The sequence below is a fragment of the Lissotriton vulgaris genome, chromosome 12, assembly GCF_964263255.1.
Source record: "Lissotriton vulgaris chromosome 12, aLisVul1.2, whole genome shotgun sequence".
Classification (NCBI taxonomy): domain Eukaryota; kingdom Metazoa; phylum Chordata; class Amphibia; order Caudata; family Salamandridae; genus Lissotriton; species Lissotriton vulgaris.
In genome coordinates this window covers 238,860,441-238,880,725 of record NC_141700.1, presented here as the reverse complement: position 1 = coordinate 238,880,725, position 20,285 = coordinate 238,860,441, and the positions used below count along the sequence as shown (strand labels likewise).

The following is a 20,285-nucleotide window of genomic DNA, read 5'->3' as shown; positions in this document are numbered from 1 at the left end:
CTATAAATTTTGACTCTTTATCAGGTGGAGGGGCCTCTCCTGTAGATAATGAGTTCGCTCTCTTGCGAGCGTTTGAAACTACAAGCGAGTCCAGAGGTACCTGCCCTTTGATAAATATTGGATCCTTTGGAGCCGCCTTATATTTTTTATCAATTCTTGGGTTTAACACCCTAGCCCTCACTGGGTCTTTGAATATGTCTGCTGTGTGACTGAGAAGACCCTTCAGCATAGGTAGAGTACCTGATGTTCTTTGTGCAGTAGGTAGTGTCTCTAATAAGAAATCCTCTATCTGAGGTTCTGTATGTAGATCTACCTTATGATATTTTGCTGCCCTATTAATGAGCTGTACAAACCCTGTGTTATCATCAGGTGGTGAAGGCTTTGAGAATTATATAACTCTGGGTCGTTGTCGTCATCTGACCCTGCGTCATAATTTTCCCATGGATCATCCTCATCTGGGATAGTGTCATCATCCCCTTGAGGTTCTCCCTCCCCTGTATCACGGTCTACATCTGACTGAGGTGTAGATGGTCTTGGTGTAGAAGGTGGAGGAATATTTGGCATAGTGTGAGGAATAGGAGAAGAGGGTGTGACTTTAGGTCGAGGAGAAGTAGGAGGAGTTGTATTTGTCTCCAGTGTTCTCTTTTTAGAAGGAAGAGGTTTGTCTTCTAGCTGTTCATTCTTTCTCTTCTTCGTCACTACTTTGCTAGTCTGTGGATCGATAAACAAAATCTTTTGTTTGGGATCTGTTTGCTGCTCCTGTGTCGGTACCGAAGCCTTTGGTTCCGAAAGGTGCCTTTGTTTTCGATCGTCAATGTTCGGTGTTTTCGGCACCGAGTGTTTGCTCGATTCCGATTTTTTCGGTGTCGAGTGAGTCTTCGACGTCGAATCATGTTTCTGTTTCGACATGGAATGTTTCGACGCCGAGCTTTCCCTTGCATGAAGCTTCGGCGTCGAAGTCGATGTCGACCGCTTCTCGGATCCGACATGGTGTGAGATCGAGAGTTTCGGTTTCAGTTTCTGTTTCGTTGCCGGGCCCGAAGGCGGGGCGTCGGAAACTTTTTTCCGCGGTTTGACCGGGCTCAAAGGCGGGGTCGTTACCATACGGGGTCGGTTTTTTGGTAAGGGGACGTCGTCACTCACGGTTTGTTGCACGTCGAGTTCCTCGACATCCGACTCGTCCCCTTCCGACCCAGACTGATCTTCATGATCCTCTTCTTCATCGAGGTGCTGGTCTTCGAACAGCTCCGGGATCGCCTCCGACTGCATTCTGGAAACCTCGTGTCTTCGAGCTCGACGGTTTCTAATCGTCGACTTGGAGGAGAATGCTGCGCAGGCTTCGCAGTCCCTGGATTCGTGTTCAGGCGATAGGCAGAGGTTGCACACCTCGTGTAGGTCCTTGTGTGGGACATTTCTTAAATGGAATCCTTTCCATGGACTCCGGGCTTTATCACGTTGAGAAAGGCCTCCTGTTCGTCGACGTAGATCAAAGTTTTTCTTCGATGTTGGAGTCGAAACGCGTCGGAATGGAAATGAAGTCGCGTTCGATAACAATACCGTCGAATTGGAAAGGGAATACGCGCCAAAAAGTCACTTCTTTCCGAAGTCGATCTGGAGCGCTTCAATCCTCATCCGAACCCGATGGCGGAAAAAAACAATCTAAGGATGGAGCCGATGCCCATGCGCACTAGCAACCAAAGGAGGAGTCACCAAGATACAAAAGACTCTCCAAGAGAAAAACAAGTGCAATCATCCGAGCCCAACACCAGATGGCGATCTATTTATAATGTACCATCTGCAGCCCATATGCCTCGAACAGTATGTTATTTTAATATTTGTTGCCCTGACTGCTGTTACCCCTTACCAATGTACTGCACATGTTTTAAATGTTCTCTGTGCTTTTATGATGGTTTTTAATAATCGAATAAAGCTTACTGAATCGAATCGACATAGCCACTGTTGAAAGCTGAGAATTTAGAGAGTGCGACCACCAAAAGAGAGCTCTGGACCGTATCAATGAGGCATGGAGAAAGAAACTGATGTCAGTGAGCCAGTTTATGCCTAACAAATTACTTACTTTGGTAACGCCTTTTCTGGTACAAACTGTGGATTCCTGATCTTTGAATTTTCCAGATCCGGTTTCATGCCTAGGAAATATTCTAAGCAGTATCCCTGCATGAGGACAGGCGGCACTCATGGCCCTGCGATGATGTCGCTGCACACCAGAGTGACATATGCAAGCCTATACACACCCCTCCCATGGACTCTGCCATCATTTCTTTCTTGACTCTACCACGCCTGCAGACACAGAGCCAAAATCAAAATGACTGCCGCCAGTGTGCAGATTCATAAATTGGGATCTTTTTCAGTGAAAAAGAGTCCAGTTCACAGCAAGGGGGTGACTTCACTACAAAATAGATCCCCATGCAATACCCCCAAGGTAGAGGGTTTGTGAACTGGCTCAAACCAAAAAGTCCTACAGGACTGAGCAAGCAAACAGCCCTTATAAACTGACCTGCTCAGTCCAAACAGCAGTGCTTCGCGAACCTATGGAGTGATGATCATGTAGCCACCCGGCAAATGTCCAGGACCGGCACTCCACAACTGCAGTCACAGTAAGACTGGAGTGTGTACAGCTGGTGTGAGTTGGCAATCTTGAATACCCCTACCATGTCTGCCAAAAGTGCCAATTTGCTTTGACTCTGTCAAGAGGGACATTGGGGTGTGCACTGGAGCCTTATGCAGGCCTTAGCCTCAGTCCCCAAATGGTATCACTGAGGGCCTCATTAAACCAATGGAGAGGCTCCGAAGAGCTCTGATCGGGTGAAGGACATAGGTTACAAGATTGGCCTAAACCTCTTTGCAGGGAGCTGGAGGTCAAGGTTCTCCGCAATCCTCCGTAGCACAATAGCAAATGGTGAACTCTCTTTAGGAGAAGGGCTTGAAGGACAGAACAGGACAGTGTCCAGTGAAGTGTTGAGGCCACTAGCAACTTGGGGATCCTCATACCAGTTGTTATCCTGGTACGGTTGACCTATTTCTTCACCTGCATCACAAAGGCCATTATCAGAAACTGTTTTAAGAATCATGTCTTCCAGCGCTGCGACCCCTTTTTCATTTCAGTTTGAAGACATGGGTTATTTAACATTTGCTTATCCACCGTTTCCGGGACAAATGTATCCCTACCAACCATTCAACTACCCACAACAGCAGCATTTTTTAGGCCAGGGCCAACGCCGCTCCAGAGGCAAGAGACGACCAACACAGGCCAATGTACACTGGAGCCCTCCACCGTCTTCACGAACCCGGAGCAACCAACAAGAATCGGCTCCACCGGGACCGAGCACGGCGCAAGTCTAATCGTTAATCTGAGCCAACGCGTCTTGACAACAGATGAGACCCAGGTTCTAGAGAAAGGACTTGGATTTGTGCCTACACATAAAGGCGATGCTTTTGAGACCAGACTCGAGTTGGCTGCCTTCTTTCGGAAAATTAGACTGCGTGCCTTTTTCAGAGATGAGACGACCAAGGACGATGACCAAACCAAGGATAAGAATACCGGTCTACGTAATAAGTCAACATTCAATCAGCCGCAAAGTCTCACTCCACCTGAGGTTCTGACCTTTGAAAGAGCAGTACTCAATGACACAGAACGGATCTTCCACACTACCCATCAACAATACAACAATCTCTCAAAAAGTGAACACCTAGCACTATCAACTCTGTCCAATGACAAGTCAATTGCCATCAAACCCACCGACAAGGGGGGAGCGACCGTGATCCTTGATACAGACACATACGACAATGAGTGCAAGAGACAACTGGATAATAAGAAATTCTATCGTCCTCTAAAAATGGACCCCACTCATAGACTCAGCGCTGTTATCAAGAGAATTGTAGAAGAAGCCAAAGAGGAGGATTGGATTACTGATCAAGAGGCAGCGTATCTGGTTACCACACACCCGGTGGTTCCTTACTTTTACATCTTGCCAAAGATACACAAAGGAGTTACACCTCCTCAAGGAAGGCCCATTATCTCGGGGATAGGCTCCTTATTGGAACCCCTGTCGACATTTGTGGATTTTTTCTTGAAACCCCTAGTAAAACAAATGCCAACATACATTCAGGACACCAAAGATCTATTACGTCTACTAACGACCATGCAATATGATGAAGACCAGGATTTCCTTGTGTCTTTCGACGTAGAGTCCTTGTATACATGTATACCTCAGGACGAAACTCTCTCTGTGATAGAAACACTCCTGCTACAGACTGATTTGGACAGCATGACTCCGGTCAGTTTTATTATGGCATGTGCATCCATAGCCATGAAAGAGAACTTTTTTCAGTTTGGTAAAGACCTGTTTCTCCAAGTATCTGGCACATCCATGGGCAGTGTTTTTGCTCCATCGCTGGCGAACCTCTATGTTCATCATTTTGAGCAGACTCATATACTTTGTAACACTAATCCATTTCTGAGCCACATTGTGACTTGGAAACGTTACATAGATGACGTCCTAGTCATCTGGAGAGGAACAGCTGAGACTATAAAAGAATTTCACCATTGGTTGAACCATCGGAACCAATTCCTGAATTTTACTTGTGAATTCTCCAAAGAAAATCTCCCATTTCTGGATGTTAACATCTACTCTCAGAATGGGCATCTGAGTACTGAACTATATAGAAAACCAATGGCGAGGAACTCATTATTACATTTTCAGAGTTATCACCCCCAGGCACTTCGCGAAAATCTGCCCTTTGGACAGTTTCTGAGAGTTCGGCGGAACTGTTCTGACAGTGCGAAATACAAAGAACATGCAGCAGCACTCTCTGTACAATTGCAGGAACGGCAGTACCCGAAGAAAACAATCAAAACCTCATTGAAAAGAGCGTCCAACAATAATAGAGACGCGCTACTGGAACCCAGACTAACACCAAATGATGAAACAGATACACAAAGGATGACATGCGTAACCACCTTCTCAGGACATTCAAATGCCTTGAAGAAGAGTATCCTAAAACATTGGAAGATTCTGGAAATCGGAGGGAAGACATTACCCCCTCCGCTTTTTGCATTCAAAAGAAGTATGAATGTCAAAGATCGGTTGGTACATACGAGACCACGTGAACCCAAGCAGGACCTCGCGGAACCAGGAATATGGGGATTGCCACCTGTGATGGGTCACTTCCCATGTGGCAACTGTTCGGTTTGCTCACTGACCAGTCATACCACTGAGGTAGACATAGGGACGGCCAGGCCCTGGACCCTAAACAAACACACAAACTGCAACACTGAGAGGGTCATCTACCTCATCACTTGTCCCTGTAAAAAGAGATATATAGGGATGACATCTAGAAAGATCAAGGTGAGAATTTCCGAACACCGTAGTACTATTCGGTGCAAGAAAAGTGCCACCAAACTAACTAATCACTATATAGAGGCAGGACACTCGGACACAGAACTACACTGGGTGATTCTAGAGAAACCGTTTATTCCCACTCACATCACGGATATTCAAAAATTTCTCCTACAAGCGAACAGCGCTGGGTGTTCCGACTACATACAGATGTGGATGGGCTCAACGAAGAGATTCCGTGGCTGGCATTACAATAAATGAAACCATCATATCGCAGAAAATACCGCTTTCTGTATACACCTACGTGGTATCTGAGCAACATCAACCATGGTGGTATTGGCATATAGCAACCTCCTAGGTACAACATTGCCATGTTGTGAGTATGGGAGGTAATCTGTCATTTGTCCCTATGCTGAGGAGTAACAATACCTGATGCAATCTCACGAATCCTTACAATTACTCTAAAGAATAACACCTTTTATAGAGAGACGTTCTAGAACCTACTACAGACTATTGAGGCTGCCTTTGTTTAAAATCTCCACCAGATAATTTATTTAATACGCATTACTCACCACTCAATCTCATTTGTGACAAATAGTATTATTCACAGACTGTAGGTTAACATCAGGCAAAATCCCTACATATTAGAAGGAGAGTGAGCGAAGCTAATGGGTATTTACCCTATGAGAAGGACTTCACAATAACAAGCAAGTGCTGGTGAACACCTTATTAGTGATAAGAATCTCTGTCCCACCCTTGTAGATCTTGCCCATACTCCCACAGCGAGTTGACATCGATATACAATGAAGAATAATGAGATAAAATCCAAGGCATGTAGAGAACAGTGGCACGGACTCGGGCACGCTCAGTACTATGTTCCACTTACTGAGCATGTCCGTTGTACAGTGTCTGGTGCCTTGCGCATGCGCAATCTGGGCCGGGCATACCAGGTGTAGTGCATGTCGCCGCGCGCATGCGCAGTACCAACGTAGCACTGCAGGCATAGCCGCGGACGCTCGATGTGAAGAGGACCCCGCGACGCGGGTAAGCCTGCCGATCTGCTTTAAAAACATTACAGAAGAAAACGTCGGTACCTCCGGTCATTACTCCTTACGGCCCGGGGTACCGACGGATAGGTGAGTCTCCTTTACAAGAGATACCTAGACTCTGTTATTCGAGCAGGCGAACGCTGGATCATTAGTGGGAACTGGATGCCCCATTAGATTAGAAATCTAGCCAGGATTCAGCCTATACTTCTCTCTGTTTTAAACTGGGATTACTTGCTTTTTTTCAATAGCAAACTGTGTTTACTTGTTTTTTTAATCAATAGCAGGTTACCTTAGACAGAGAGGATTATGTAACACTAAGAGGGGTGACGTGGGTAAACGTGTTATTATGGAGAGAACACCACGTGACACCCCTTGACTAGTGGTGGCTTAGATTAATGATGGGTACCCCTTGTGGACTGGATAAGATGCACTGTACCATTTATTGGCCCTAGCCAGGGGCGAGTGCAGTAAACATAAGACGTTGTGGTCGTGATGTAGATACATCGCTGACTACATGTTTTTTTGTCCTTATTTTAGAGCGGGGCCCCCTTCCCTGAGTAATGTGCCAGGTAGAGGTGAGGGCGACACCCAATTGTTATGGGTAAGTGATAAACCACTTTTGAGTATCACCACATAATTAGAAATGTGCAAGCGTCCTTTGACACAAGTACAGAGTGAGTAAGAGTGAGTGCAATTTATGGAGCATTGTTTGACACATACATGATGTTTTTTATCTATTACAGGTTCCGGTTAATGTATCCTTAATCATTCAATTTGGACATTACCGGTGGAGTATTTGTACATTATTTTTGCACTATTATACTTTTCACTTTTTGTAGCAGCAGCTGTACTTGTTTATAGCTTGGTCCTGAAGAATGCCCTGATACAGTTAGATCTTAGCGAGGGCAGAAACATGTCGACCTTTTACACTGTTTGACGTCTTGGAAACAACAAGCGTCAGCACTCTGCTTTTTAATAATGGCAAGGGGGCTTGATGAATAAAATTGTTATAAGTACTCCTTAGTCATTTTTAGAACACCACCTTTTCACTTTATTTTGCGCTGCACATTTCACATTCTCTACCTATACCCTCCTGATCCTCTCACCTCCTCAAGTGAGTCTCTGGATGTGAGCAAGTACTATGTAGGGTGACCAGTCAACCCATAGTCTTCCTCTTAGTCAAGGTTTTTTCTGATCAATTCACAGATCGGTTTTCCTTGATGGGATGATACCTAAACCCAGATGAGACATCACATTGGGTGATTGATGGGTCTTGGTAGAAGGACGTCTCGCTCCCACTCGGAAGACTGGTACTCTAGTGTGTGCTTCGTTTGGTTGACTCACTCCTCTCACTCTTTTGTATAAGACCCAGGGTGTTCTGTATTGAGTATACATGTAAATAGGGGATATTCACCCTGCTGGTCTATAAAATTATCCCTTAGACCCTCCAGTAAGATATTTGTCGTGATAGAAGACCTATTTCTTGGGGCGTGGCTAAGGCGCTGATGTAGGTGGAAGCGGGACTCCGGAGCTCCTCCGTGCCCGCCTCGCACCACCGCATATCCTGAACCCCGACTCGCACCCCGACCACTCAAAAGTACATAGGAGGGCAACGGGGGCACGCAGGGTGAGTTTGGAGGACTGGGGGCCCCTGTGTACACCCCCGCTGGACTTTGCACCTCGAGCGCGGCTCCCGGAGAGGAGAGCGCCCAAAATGGCGGCCGCCGTCCTGCCCTGATGCGCCTGGTGGCGGACTTCGGGAGGCGAGGAAGAATCCCCTGACGCGGTGGCGGCTGACCGCTGGCCGGCAGAGACCCCCGGAGACCGGGCAAAGGTGAGGGGAACTGGCTGGCGCACTCGCGGGTGACGCTGGAGGACGGGAGTCGGCGGCCCTGCCTGACCCTAAAATGGCGCCGGCGGAGACCGAGTGACCGCATTGGCGGCCGACAGCGGAGCCCTTGGAGCTGCGTGGACCGCTGGATCAGCGCGCAACACACGACCCGCCCTCCTAGTGGTGGCATTGGGGGGTGCGCGAGGACAGTGGACGTCAAGGAGAGCGGGGTTTGAGGGACTGGCTACCCTCCCCCCCCCCCCCCACGAGGCGCCTGCCTGGGCTAGGTGGCTGTCCACGGAGCTGTGGGGACCGAGTGGAGGCCTGGGCCTGCGAGGGGCACCTGTCCCGTTATCCCGGTGACGGTCTTGCCAGGGAGCCTGTGCCACTGGGGATTGCCAGCACGCGCACAAGGGGGACGAAGGGGGGAACAGGGGACGAGGTGCTGACTCCCCACCCCCACGAGTCACTGAAGTTCCGGGCGGGAAGAGGTGCCTACCTGGCCGGGGGCGCCCGAGCACAGCGGACCAGGTACTCATTGGTGAATACCCTGCCTGAGCCTTCTAGGTGCCCGGACCAGGGGCACTGGTGTCACACGACGCCGGCGGAGGCTGGCCCTTGAACTGGACCCCACGAGACGCAGGCCCAGAGGTCGGAGGGAACGGCGAACCTGAGGCGGACCAAGGACGAAGAGGGGGAACATCGGCGACCACCGCAGGGGCGCTTGACGATCACTGCCCGCCAGGATGGTACGGGGCAACAACAGGAAGAAAGGCTTCGAGGCCCTGAGACAGGACGACCCGGGGCACCTCGTCGAGGACGTCCCGCCGGGGGAAGGGGCCGGGAGCTCGTCCCGCCCGCGGGATCCCTCCCTGGGGGACATAATGCAGGCGATTGTGGCGTCACGGGAGGCTCTTGAGAAGCGCATGGACACCATTGGGTCGGACCTAACCCTGTTGAAGGACGACCACAGGAAACTGAAGGAGCGGGTGGCGACCTCAGAGGTGGCCCTGAAAAGCTTGCCAGGGGACGTGGCGGAGCTAAAAACGACACTGGCGGAAATGGCGCAGAAGGTGCGGGTCCTGGAGCTCCGAGCAGAGGACAGTGAAGGGCGCTCTCGGCGCAATAACCTCCGCCTGGTGGGGGTCCCTGAGAACACAGAGGGGCGGGATGCGGTCACCTACCTGGAGGGCTGGCTACGATCCGAGGTGGCCCCGGAGGGACTCTCGCCGTTCTTTGCCATTGAACGCGCACACAGGGTCCCTGCGCGTCCCCCCAAACCGGGGGTGCCCCCGCGCCCGATTGTACTGCGGCTTCTGCACTTCAGAGACAGAGACCATATACTGCGGAGGGTGAGGGAAATCCCGGACCTGAGAATAGACAACAGCAGGGTCATGGTCTTTCCAGACTTCACCAGAGATGTGCAGAAGCAGCGGGCCTCCTTCCTGGCGGTCAAGCGGAAATTGAGGTCGCTGCAACTGCCCTACGCTATGCTGTTCCCGGCGCGGCTGCGGGTGGTCGATGGGGAACGCACTCACTTTTTCCTGACGCCGCAGGAAGCTTGGAGCTGGTTGGACGCGAGGGGGGAGCCGGGCACAGGCCCCACGCCGCAGACCCCCCCCAGGAGACACTCCACGGAAGCGACACCGACGCGACGATCTGGCTCCCCAGCGGGCTGGCAGCAGGAGCGAGCCAAGGCGGTGCAGGCGGTCGCGGCCATCAGCCAGGGGGACGCCAGCCCCTCCAGCAGCGCGTCGGAGCAGTCCAAGGACAGCACTCCCAGCCCTGGCTCCAGCAGTGGGCACGAACTTTCAGAGACGGACCTGCCGGTGGTGACTCCCCAGACAGCGGAAGGTATCCTAGGCTGAGACGGTTCGTGAGACCCTGGCCACACAAGTAAGATAATGGGGTATGCAGGTGGGGGGGGGGGGACCGCTTCTGGACGCTATGCAGTGGGATGCGGATGCCCCCCCGGGACTTCGCACTGACACCATGGGGACGGGGAGAGTCGGGGGGTCTCTCCTGATTGTTGTTAGGGGTAGTGGGGCGGGGGGCTTCGGACCTGTCTGGAGCCGGCATCGCTGCCACTCCAGCCCTATTATGTAGTGATACGCTCTTTGATACTTGAGTTTGGATGGGGTTTCCAGGTTGGTTGTCTGTCCGGGGGTGTGGGAGTTGGGGTAGTTTGAATATGCAAGTTGAGGGGGGGATGGGGGGGGGACCTAGGCGTGCTGGGGGGGTTGCCGGGAGAGTGAGTGGAATGGATGGGGCTTGGCAGACTTCGCCATGGGATCCGACTTAGGCTATAGATGTCTCACATGGAACGTAAGGGGGATGCACTTGATGCATAGGCGTCATAAGATCCACTCTTATCTGGTCAGGCGGGGCATACACATTGCCTTCCTTCAGGAAACCCATCTGCTGGATAAAGAAGGGAGGGCACTGCAGCGGCGCTGGAGGGGGCAGGTCTTTCACACCGGTTACTCCGCTTATGCTAGGGGGGTGGCCATCTGGGTACGGGCGGGGATACCCTACCAATGCACACAACAGGTGATTGACCCAGAGGGGAGATACATAATGGTGCGTGGCAAGCTGGACGGGAGGGACCTTAACCTGGGTTGCATATACGCCCCAAATGTGGACCAACCTGCATTCCTCGCACTACTGTCCAACAAACTAGCTCAGTTTCTGGTGGAGCCCTTGCTCCTGGGCGGCGACTTTAACAGTGTGGCAGACGTTACCCTGGATAGATCCCACCCCCCCCTTCCGAACGCACCAGCTGGTAAACTTGCACTCGCGCGCTCGGCCTGGCAGCGCCAGTGGGGACTGGTCGACTCCTGGAGGGCTAACCACCCGTCGGACAGGGACTACTCCTTCTTCTCCGCTCTCCACGAACTACATGTCCGCATTGACGCCTTCCTATGCTCGCAAGACGTGCACGCGGAGGTGTGCCACAGTGAGTATCTCACGCGCTCGATCTCGGACCACAACCCGCTCCTCGTGCGGCTGCGCTGGTCGCAGTTCCGTCCGAGGATCCCGGCTTGGAAACTCCGCCCTGAGGCACTGGACGATCAGCTCTTCCGTGCCACGATTGCCTCGGGCATCGAGGCATATTTCCAGGAGAACGCGGGCACGGCGGGGTCAGCCGCGACGGAATGGGACGCCTTCAAATCGGTACTTCAGGGCCAGTGCATCGCAACGGCTTCGGGAGTGCGGAGAACGCTACTGGAAGACATTGAGAAAGAGGACGAGACCCTACGGAGGCTAGAGAGGGCGAGACCTGAGCGGCCGGACACTCACGAGGCCCTGCTAGGGGCGCGAGAGGCGGTGGCGGCGACAGTGGAGCGTCTCCGATGCTTTGACTACAAGGCCTACCTCACGCGAGCGCACTCGGAACGCGACAAATCGGGGGCTCTCCTGGCCTGGCTGGCCAACCCGTCCCGCCGAAGCTCGGTCATTCTTGAGCTCAGAGACCAGGCGGGGGCGGCGAGGTTTGATCAACAGGGAATTAACGCATTGTTTTATGACTACTACACAGAGCTCTACCGCAGCAGGATCCTCCCGTCGGCGGAGGAGTTTTGGGCCTTTCTGGAGGGTCTTGACCTACCGGTGCTGGAGGAGGGGATCGCAAAGCGACTTGGGGACAAGATCGAGGAGAGGGAGGTGCGGGTTGCCATCAAGAGCATGGCAAGAAATAAGACGCCGGGCACCGATGGATTCCCGACGGAATTCTACCTCACCTACGCGGATCTCCTAGCGCCCCGGCTGACGTGGGTATACAGCGAGTCAAGGCGTCTGGGCTGCCTCCCTGCGACCACGAGAGAGGCGCTGATAGTCCCCCTACTGAAGCCGGGTAAGCAGCCATGGGACAGATCAGCGTATCGCCCACTGTCCATGCTCAACCTGGACTATAAGATTCTGAGCAAGATCTTGGCGACGCGTTTGCTCCCTCACATGGCCATGCTGGTACATGCGGACCAATCGGGTTTCATCCCGGCCCGCAATACCGCGCTTAACGTGCGGCGACTCCTGCACATACTAGAGGCCGACACTTATGACGGCGACGAGGCAGTGGTGTTTGCTGTCGACATGGAGAAGGCCTTCGACAGCCTGGAATGGCCGTATCTCTTCCATGTTTTGCGAGCCTGGGCCTTGGCGAAGGCTTCGTAGATTGGACGAGGCTGCTCTATACGAACGCGACGGCGAGGGTCAGGACGGGGAGGGTTATCTCTGAGATGTGCGGAGTGGGCAGGGGCACCCGTCAGGGTTGCCCTCTTTCCCCCCTGCTGTTTGCCTTGGCCGTCGAGCCACTTGCGGCGCGGGCCCGGCTGGGGCAGGCGTATCGGGGCCTGGACGTCTATGGCCAAGAACACCACATCGCACTATACGCAGATGATCTGCTGATGTTCCTGGCGGACTCGGCGGACTCCCTGCGTGGAGCTAAGGCCCTCCTGCAATCGCTGGGTAGAATCTCGGGCCTCCGAGTGAACTGGGAGAAGTCCCACCTATTCCCGGCCCGCCCACGGAGTGCATGCCCGCAAACTACAGAGGGAGTGACCTGGGAAGAGAGGAGCCTGCGATACCTTGGCACCTCGATCTTCCATGACAGAGCCGATATCCTAGAGGGAAATATCGGCACGGCGATAAGGCACACTAGAGGGAATTTCGACTTTTGGGGCACGCTCCCATTGTCACTCATGGGCAGGGTGGCGTTGCTCAAGATGGTAACCCTCCCGCGGCTGCTTTACTTCTTCGGGACCCTCCCGATCTGGATCCCGGCGAGCTACTTTCGGCGGCTGCGATCGATGGTCATCGGCTTCCTGTGGGGGGCGGGCAGGCGCAGGGTGGCCCATGCCACGCTTCTCCGCCCAAGGGCGGACGGAGGTCTAGCGGTGCCGGACTACGAGCTCTACTACTTGGCGGCGCAGCTGCAATGGCTGACACAATGGGTGGCGCGGGCCAGGAGAGGGGAGGACGGAGCGGGAGAACCGGCGGGTCCGGTTCAGGTGTTGTCCCGGATTGTCCTGGGACTTCCGATGGGGGATTTCCACCTCACTCAGGAGTTTGCGACGGCCCGGAAATGCTGGAACAGATATCGCCGGAGATGCGGTGTTACGGTTCCATACGCACCAGAGATCCCACTTAGACTCTGCGGGGCGCTTCCGCACGGAGGCTCGTGGCGCGGGCTGGACGGCTGGGACCAGCAGGGGCTGTCATCCATGGGTGATCTGTACGAAAACGGGGTGATGTTGCCCTTCGACCTCCTGCAGGACCGCTTCGAGCTGGCGGGTGGGGACTTCCTCCTTCATGCGGCTTTAACGGCGGCGATCCGCAAACACTGGGGGGCGGGCATTTCAGAGCCACCATTGTCCCTGGGCTGTCAGTACGTCGTGATGATGGCAGGGACGGTCAAAGCGGTCACGTGCCTGACTCGACGCATGGTCTCGGAATCCACCGCTCCGCTGCTGACCTTGAAGACAAAATGGGAGGCCGACTTGGCGACTGAGATCCCCGAGGAGGCCTGGAATGGTATACTAGAGGGGGCCCGGAACGGCACGCGCAACGCAAGGTTCCAGCTGGTGCACTTTTATGTCCTACATAGGGCGTATCTGACCCCTGATAAATTACATAAGTACTTCCCGGCACACCCAGCGTCCTGTCCGCGCTGCCCGGCGGATCCCGCAGACTTCGACACATGTTCTGGTCCTGTCCTGAGCTGGGGCCCTTTTGGGAGGAGGTGGTGGAGGTTCTGAGGGAGGTGACGGAGAGGGACCTGCAACTCACCATGGCACATTGCATACTACACTGGTTCCCACACACATCAAAGAATAAAGTCACTAGCAAGTTCCTGGACTTGGGGCTTCTCCTGGCGAAGCGGGCCATTACGTCCCTGTGGAAGGCGTCCCGGGGCCCCGTGGTAGAGCGCTGGAAGGCTGAACTGCTTAAATGGGCTAGATGTGAGGGTGAGCTTCGCCTGCGAGCTGCGCTCAGGATAGACAATGACATGGCACTGGAGAGAGCCAGGGCGTGGGAGGGGCTAGTCCTAGATCTCACGCTCCTGGACGTGGAGGAGGAGGAATCCCCGGTGCATAGCCCGGCTCCAGAGGGACGCCCGCCTGACGGGGGGGCGGCATAGACCCGCTCTGCTATTACACTGCCCTTGCGTTCCATCGAGATGATTTAAGGATGATTGCAGATGAATCCTGGTGCCATGCTTCGGATCTGATCTTGGTGGCGAGGTTGAGAGCTCAGTTAGGTGATACTCTGGCACGCCTGGGGGGGTGGGGGGTCTGGGCAGGGGCAGGAAGAGTTGGGGGGGGGGGGAATCCTAGACAGGGGAGGCGGGGTAGGAAAAGTTGAGGGGGTTAAGGGGAAGGGGAGGGGGGTATGTTCAAGGAGGTTGTACAGAAACTCTTGGCTTAAACTGGACTTGGGACAGGGGAGAGGGAGTGTTAGGTCCGAAAAGCAGCGCTGCCGTTTCCCATCCGCTTGGTGGCTGTAGCCATGCACAGAATGCTCCAGCGCAGTTTCTTATGTACCTGCGACATTGCCGCTCGACCTCCGGGGTGCGAGCTGAATGGCTGTGTGATACAGGGGTGTGGGAGCGGAGCTCACACTGAGCATCAAGGGGAATGGCATAAACTGTACTGTATGCTTATCTGTCTTTGCTGCAATAAAAAGATATTTACAAAAAAAAAAAAATAGAAGACCTATTTCTTCACCTGCATCATAAAGGCCATTATCAGAAACTGTTTTAAGAATCATGTCTTCCAGCGCTGCGACCCCTTTTTCATTTCAGTTTGAAGACATGGGTTATTTAACATATAACAAGTGATGAATTACTATTTCATCACATTTCTGGCCTGTGATTTTATTCTGTAATTGTCTAATGAGTATGTCTGATAAGCAAGATCAATCGAAAATACATTCAGCAATAATGTAGTGGCTAATTAGTTTAGAAATTAATCAAGGAATGTCGTAAATCTTAGAACTGTTTCCCTTCATAATTCTTTAATTTTACCTATTTTAATCACTTGCTTTTAGGCTGCTTTTAGTTTTAGGTTCTTAAACACATGACAGGTTCCATTTTAGCAACATTCTCCATTTTAGTTAGCCTGCTCAGAATGTTTACCTGTGGCCTAGATAATGGCATGCAGTTGGACGTGAAGACTATGAGGCCCGGCTCCATTTTAAGTAGGTTTTCAGAGTTCAAGTTCCTCCACAAGACCACTCATCCTTCACTCAAATGTGGTTTTCAATCAGGCCAAGTCCGTTTTAGTTATAGCAGCTGGGTTAGAAAAAAAAGGATGTCCTTCCCAAATTCGTCAATTCAGACAATGTTTTTAACCAAAGGAATTCTAAGACATCTCTTGCACGAGAAACAGTCATTGATGATCTCTGGTTTAGCCAGGCATGTAGGTTCACCCAGACTGACCACCACAAGAGGAGGGGGCCAGCCTAATAATATCATCAATATATTCTGCCCCAAGTTCCAGGTGCATAATATAGGTAGAGCATGCAGATGAACACCCATGAATCGCCTAAACACCCTATTCTGCTCACCCTGGAAGAGAGTACTATTAGAGTAACCACAAAACCCCAAGCCGTACGTAAGCATTGGGAGGCATTTTATCCTCCAAAAGAGGGGCTACAGGTTGTTTCCCAATGCGGTTAGGCAGATAAAAAAATAGATACCCCACCGAATTTCAAGATTTCTGGTGAACTTTTGCAATACAGGGTCCCAAATTACCCCTTGCATGTATAACTACACCAAAGTATGAACATTTTGGATCTGGTAGACAAGGTGTCCTTGTAAAAAACATATATGCCTGCATCTTATGATGGAGGAGGAGGAGAAGAAAAAGGAGGAGGAGGAGGAGAGGAGAAGAAAAAGGAGGAGGAGGAGGAGAAGGAGAAAAAAAGGAGGAGAAGGAGAAGAAAAGGAGAAGGAGAAAAGGAGGAGATGAAAAGGAAGAGGAGGAGAAGGAGAAAAGGAGGAGAAGAAAAGGAGGAGGAGGAAGAGGAGCAGAAGAAAAGGAGGAAGAGGAGGAGAGAAGGAAGAAGAGAAAAAGAGGAGGAGGAGGAGAAGTGGAGGAGGAGAAGTGGAGGAGGAGAGGGAGAGGAGGAGGAGAGGAGGAGAAAGGAAGAAAATGAGGAGGAGGAGCAAAAGAAAAGGAGGAGAATAGGAGGAGGAGGAGAAGAAGAGGGGGATGAGGAATAGAAGAGGAGAAGAAAAGGAGGAGGAGGAGGAGGAGAAGAAGAAAAGGAGGAGGAGGAGAAGAAAAGGAGGAGGGGGAGGAGGAGGAGAAAAGGAGGAGGAGAAGAGAAGAAACGGAGGAGCAGAAGAAACGGAGGAGCAGAAGAAACGGAAGAGCAGAAGAAAAGGAGGAGGAGCAGAAGAAAAGGAGGAGGAGCAGAAGAAAAGGAGGAGGAGCAGAAGAAAAGGAGTAGGAGCAGAAAGGAGGAGGAGGAGCAGAAAGGAGGAGGAGGAGCAGAAAGGAGGAGGAGGAGCAGAAAGGAGGAGGAGGAGTCAAACCAAGTGTCCTCATCAAAGAAACACATTTTTGAAATAAAATGTTAAAGCCATTGGGGGTTCTGGGGAGTAAAACAGCATCATCTGCATATAATAAAACGGGGATCTTTTTCCTACCAATTGAGGGGGCATCTGAAACTTTGTTAGGCAGGGCTATGCTACAGTCATTGATGTATAAAAGAAACAGGGGAGCCAGGACACAACCCTGGAGCACTCCTCTCTCTATCTTTAAACTGTCCGTCTACTCACCTGATCGGCCAAACCTAACTGAAGCTGATTGGTCAGGATCTTCCCTAATTTAAATCTAACCACACACAGTTGAAGGCATAGGAGAGGTTTGTGAAGGCCAGGCAGATGGAGCAATGCTTTTCGACAGTATACATGCTGCTCAGCATATGCAAGTTTTGTTTTTTCCTGAGAGATGTTTATCATAATAAATATTGCTCAGAGATCCTTCACCTAGTTAAAAGTATAGACTGCTCATAAGTATCATACCGTGGAGAAAACCTTCATTTTAATCAATCACTACTGCAGCACTCATGATTACTGCGCTTAAAGGCTAAATATTGGATGTGGGGCTATAGTGACATCATACCACACACACACCGCAGAATACACCACTACCAAAGTTTGTAACAGGCACCAAAAAATCCATGGTTGAATTTGGTTTATTATAATGAAAATGTTGACAATAAAACCAAATTTATATTATTAGTGCCACTGATTTAAACAGAGAAGTCACAAACATTAAACATAGAGTGCACACTAAAAGAAGAAACTATTTGCAGCTGACATCTTGTCTTAAAGAACTAATTATTATTTTTTACCTCCAGTCCATGTGGTGAGATTTTGAGATACTCGCTAACATCATTGCTGTTCAGCATGGCATTGATATTAGAAACATCTACTTTCTCGTATGTGAACTGCCTTCCTTCTTTTAAAACTAAGGACAACAAAATTGAGAAAATTAGAATATGCAGAAAAACCACCTTCTTCATTTCTTCTACATATAGTAATATTGTATCACTTGCATTTTAATACAAAGTATTAATACATGACATAAAACATCAACTGGGGGTTATGGCATGGTTTGAGTAAAGTATGCTTAGTCCTGAATTTCTAGGAGTGAGACATGCTTACTCATACAAGAAAAAAACGGCGAATCAAGTCTCAATCATTTACTTGACTTTTCATTATTATGAAATGGTATGAACAGACAACAGAGGAAAATAAATTAAAAAAGCAGGCAAATATTGCGAATACCACCAAGCACAAGTCGGTTAGTTTTATGGCACCTTGAAATTATGGTTATAAAGAATGATAGCCACCGAGTGGTTAGTTTCTTGCAGGTTTTGCCACCCAGTGGTTAAAATGTGGGTTTCAAAATAACAGTAAAACACTGAGAATGTAGATGAGATGACCAGAGACTCGTGAAAGCAAAGAGTAGAAGCTTGCGGTCAAAGGCATAGAATGCTGCTGAAAAGATCAAGTAAAATGAGGATGCCTGGTCACATTCTCCATTGGTAAGAGGTTAGACTTGCAGCAATTGTAGTACTTTCTATGCCTTGAAAAATGGATTCGAAAATCACTAATTGCTTACAGAGATACATTTTTCCTGTGGAATTGTTTCTAACACTTTCACCATTTTATCCCGTAGCACGAAGTCAGATGCTCTGAGTCTCTTAAGGCTTGGCCATTACTACGGTCAAGACTATGACACTGGCAACAGTGGTGAAATGCATGCCCCATGTGTCAGAGGGACAACCACCCTTCAGGGGGCCCCAAATCACTCTAAATGTATGGATATCTGAGCTGTGCAAGTTTTGGGGGCAACTCGCCCCATTCTGCTGGGGGGCTCCCATCATTTTTCATTACACCACTGTGTCAAGGTAGTGGGTGGGTTTTATCGTACAGTGTCAGTGCAACTGACTTTTTTTGTTTTCCTCTGACACACTACAGATAACATCATGACTTTGGAAGTGAACTGCAGGAAAATGAGATTGTAATTGTGGACACTTATGCTACTGTTCGTGCCTCACTGATATTTATCAAAAGCAAGGGCATTTTGCACTATGTTTTAGACTAAAATCTGAACTAAAGGAGATAGATAGATAGATAGATAGATAGATAGATAGATAGATAGACAGATAGATAGACAGATAGATAGACAGATAGATAGACAGATAGATAGATGCAGCTTTTGGCCAGGAAGTACATAAGTTTAGCGGTTGTGTATGAGCTATAAGAACTGGTGTTGGACTGTACCTCAACACATAAAGACATCTAACTGTTGGAAGAGATGTCAGCATTATAGATGCAGCACTGCTTTTTGCCTTCAGCAATGGCTATTTGTAGCCACAGTTGGTAACGTGAAACGCAATTTCGACAACATGTTATCAAGACTTTTTCCAGCATGACATCAGTAACAGCACTCCTGAGGTCACCAGTATCAAAAAGTCTTAAAATTAAATTAAAATTACAGCAATTAAAGAAATAAAAATGAGAAAAATATATTAAGTGTGCGTAGATGACCTAAGTAATGTTTTGCTTTACAACATGTTACTCTGAATGTTTCTCCCATTTTTTTTTTTACTTGGGCGAATGTGTTCACAAATATCAGACACCCACAGACATCTGACGCATTCAGTTGGCCCAATGCAAAATGAGACAGTATGGCAAATTAGCAAACAAGGTTACTGATAACAAATGTAACTGAAGAATTGCAGTCAATTACTTTAATTAGGTCCTTCATCTGGATCCTACCTTCCTTTCGATACAAAGGAGTTATCATCCATTGGCGAAAGCATTGGTAGATTTCATGGCTTTTCATTAAGCCTCTGTTACTAGCTTAGATGGATGTTCATTTCAAAGCTTTCATCTTGAAATTAACTCAAGCAGCAAACACTGTGGCATTGGCCAAAACTACAACAACCCTACTCCCAGCCAGAGGTTTTCAATTCAGCATTGGAACGTCGGAATTATCAATAGGTGATCAATTATGCCAAAGTTCATTAACACAGCACTGGACCAGTTCTACTTTCCAAGCAGAAATTTAATATTTCTTTAAAAACACTAAAGGTGTTATTGACATATGTTCTCTTTTATTTTATTCTGTGCTGCTTAAATGGACTTCCAATTGTAGTGTATGGGTAAAGGTGTACAGTAGTGAAGGGAAGAAACTGGGTGCATAACCACTGAGAAGTCGAGAGGAAGGAGACGGGCCCAGGCATTTTTATTTAGAGGACAGGGTGTAGCCTCACTGGCACCACTTAGCTTTTTAGGTCTCGCCTAGGCAGCGCGCATGCGCTGCTCTAGGAGGACCTTTAGCCATCGGTCTTCACTTTTCAAGCACTGCACTCGTGCTTGAGGCGGCATCAACCTTGCAGGAGCGAGCAGCGGCGCACCACAAGCACGAGTGCTTGAAAAGCGAAGACAACTCTCCAAAGCGAGCGCACGCACAACTTGCAGGCTCACCTCCTGCTCCCACTCTCTCTCACAACCTCTCCGCTTCATGG

The 20,285-nt window shown here is 50.0% G+C and overlaps 1 protein-coding gene across 4 annotated transcripts in view; it reads right to left on the bottom strand.

Annotated features, from left to right (window-relative positions):
• RSPRY1 (ring finger and SPRY domain containing 1) overlaps positions 1-20,285 on the bottom strand; it is a 300,486-nt gene that overhangs the window by 97,912 nt on the left and 182,289 nt on the right. For all 4 annotated transcript variants that reach the window (XM_086947733.1, XM_086947736.1, XM_086947734.1 and 1 more), the window contains exon 9: positions 17,598-17,713. In XM_086947733.1, the coding sequence (XP_086803859.1) occupies positions 17,598-17,713 (116 nt within the window). The remainder of the gene's footprint in view (positions 1-17,597; positions 17,714-20,285) is intronic.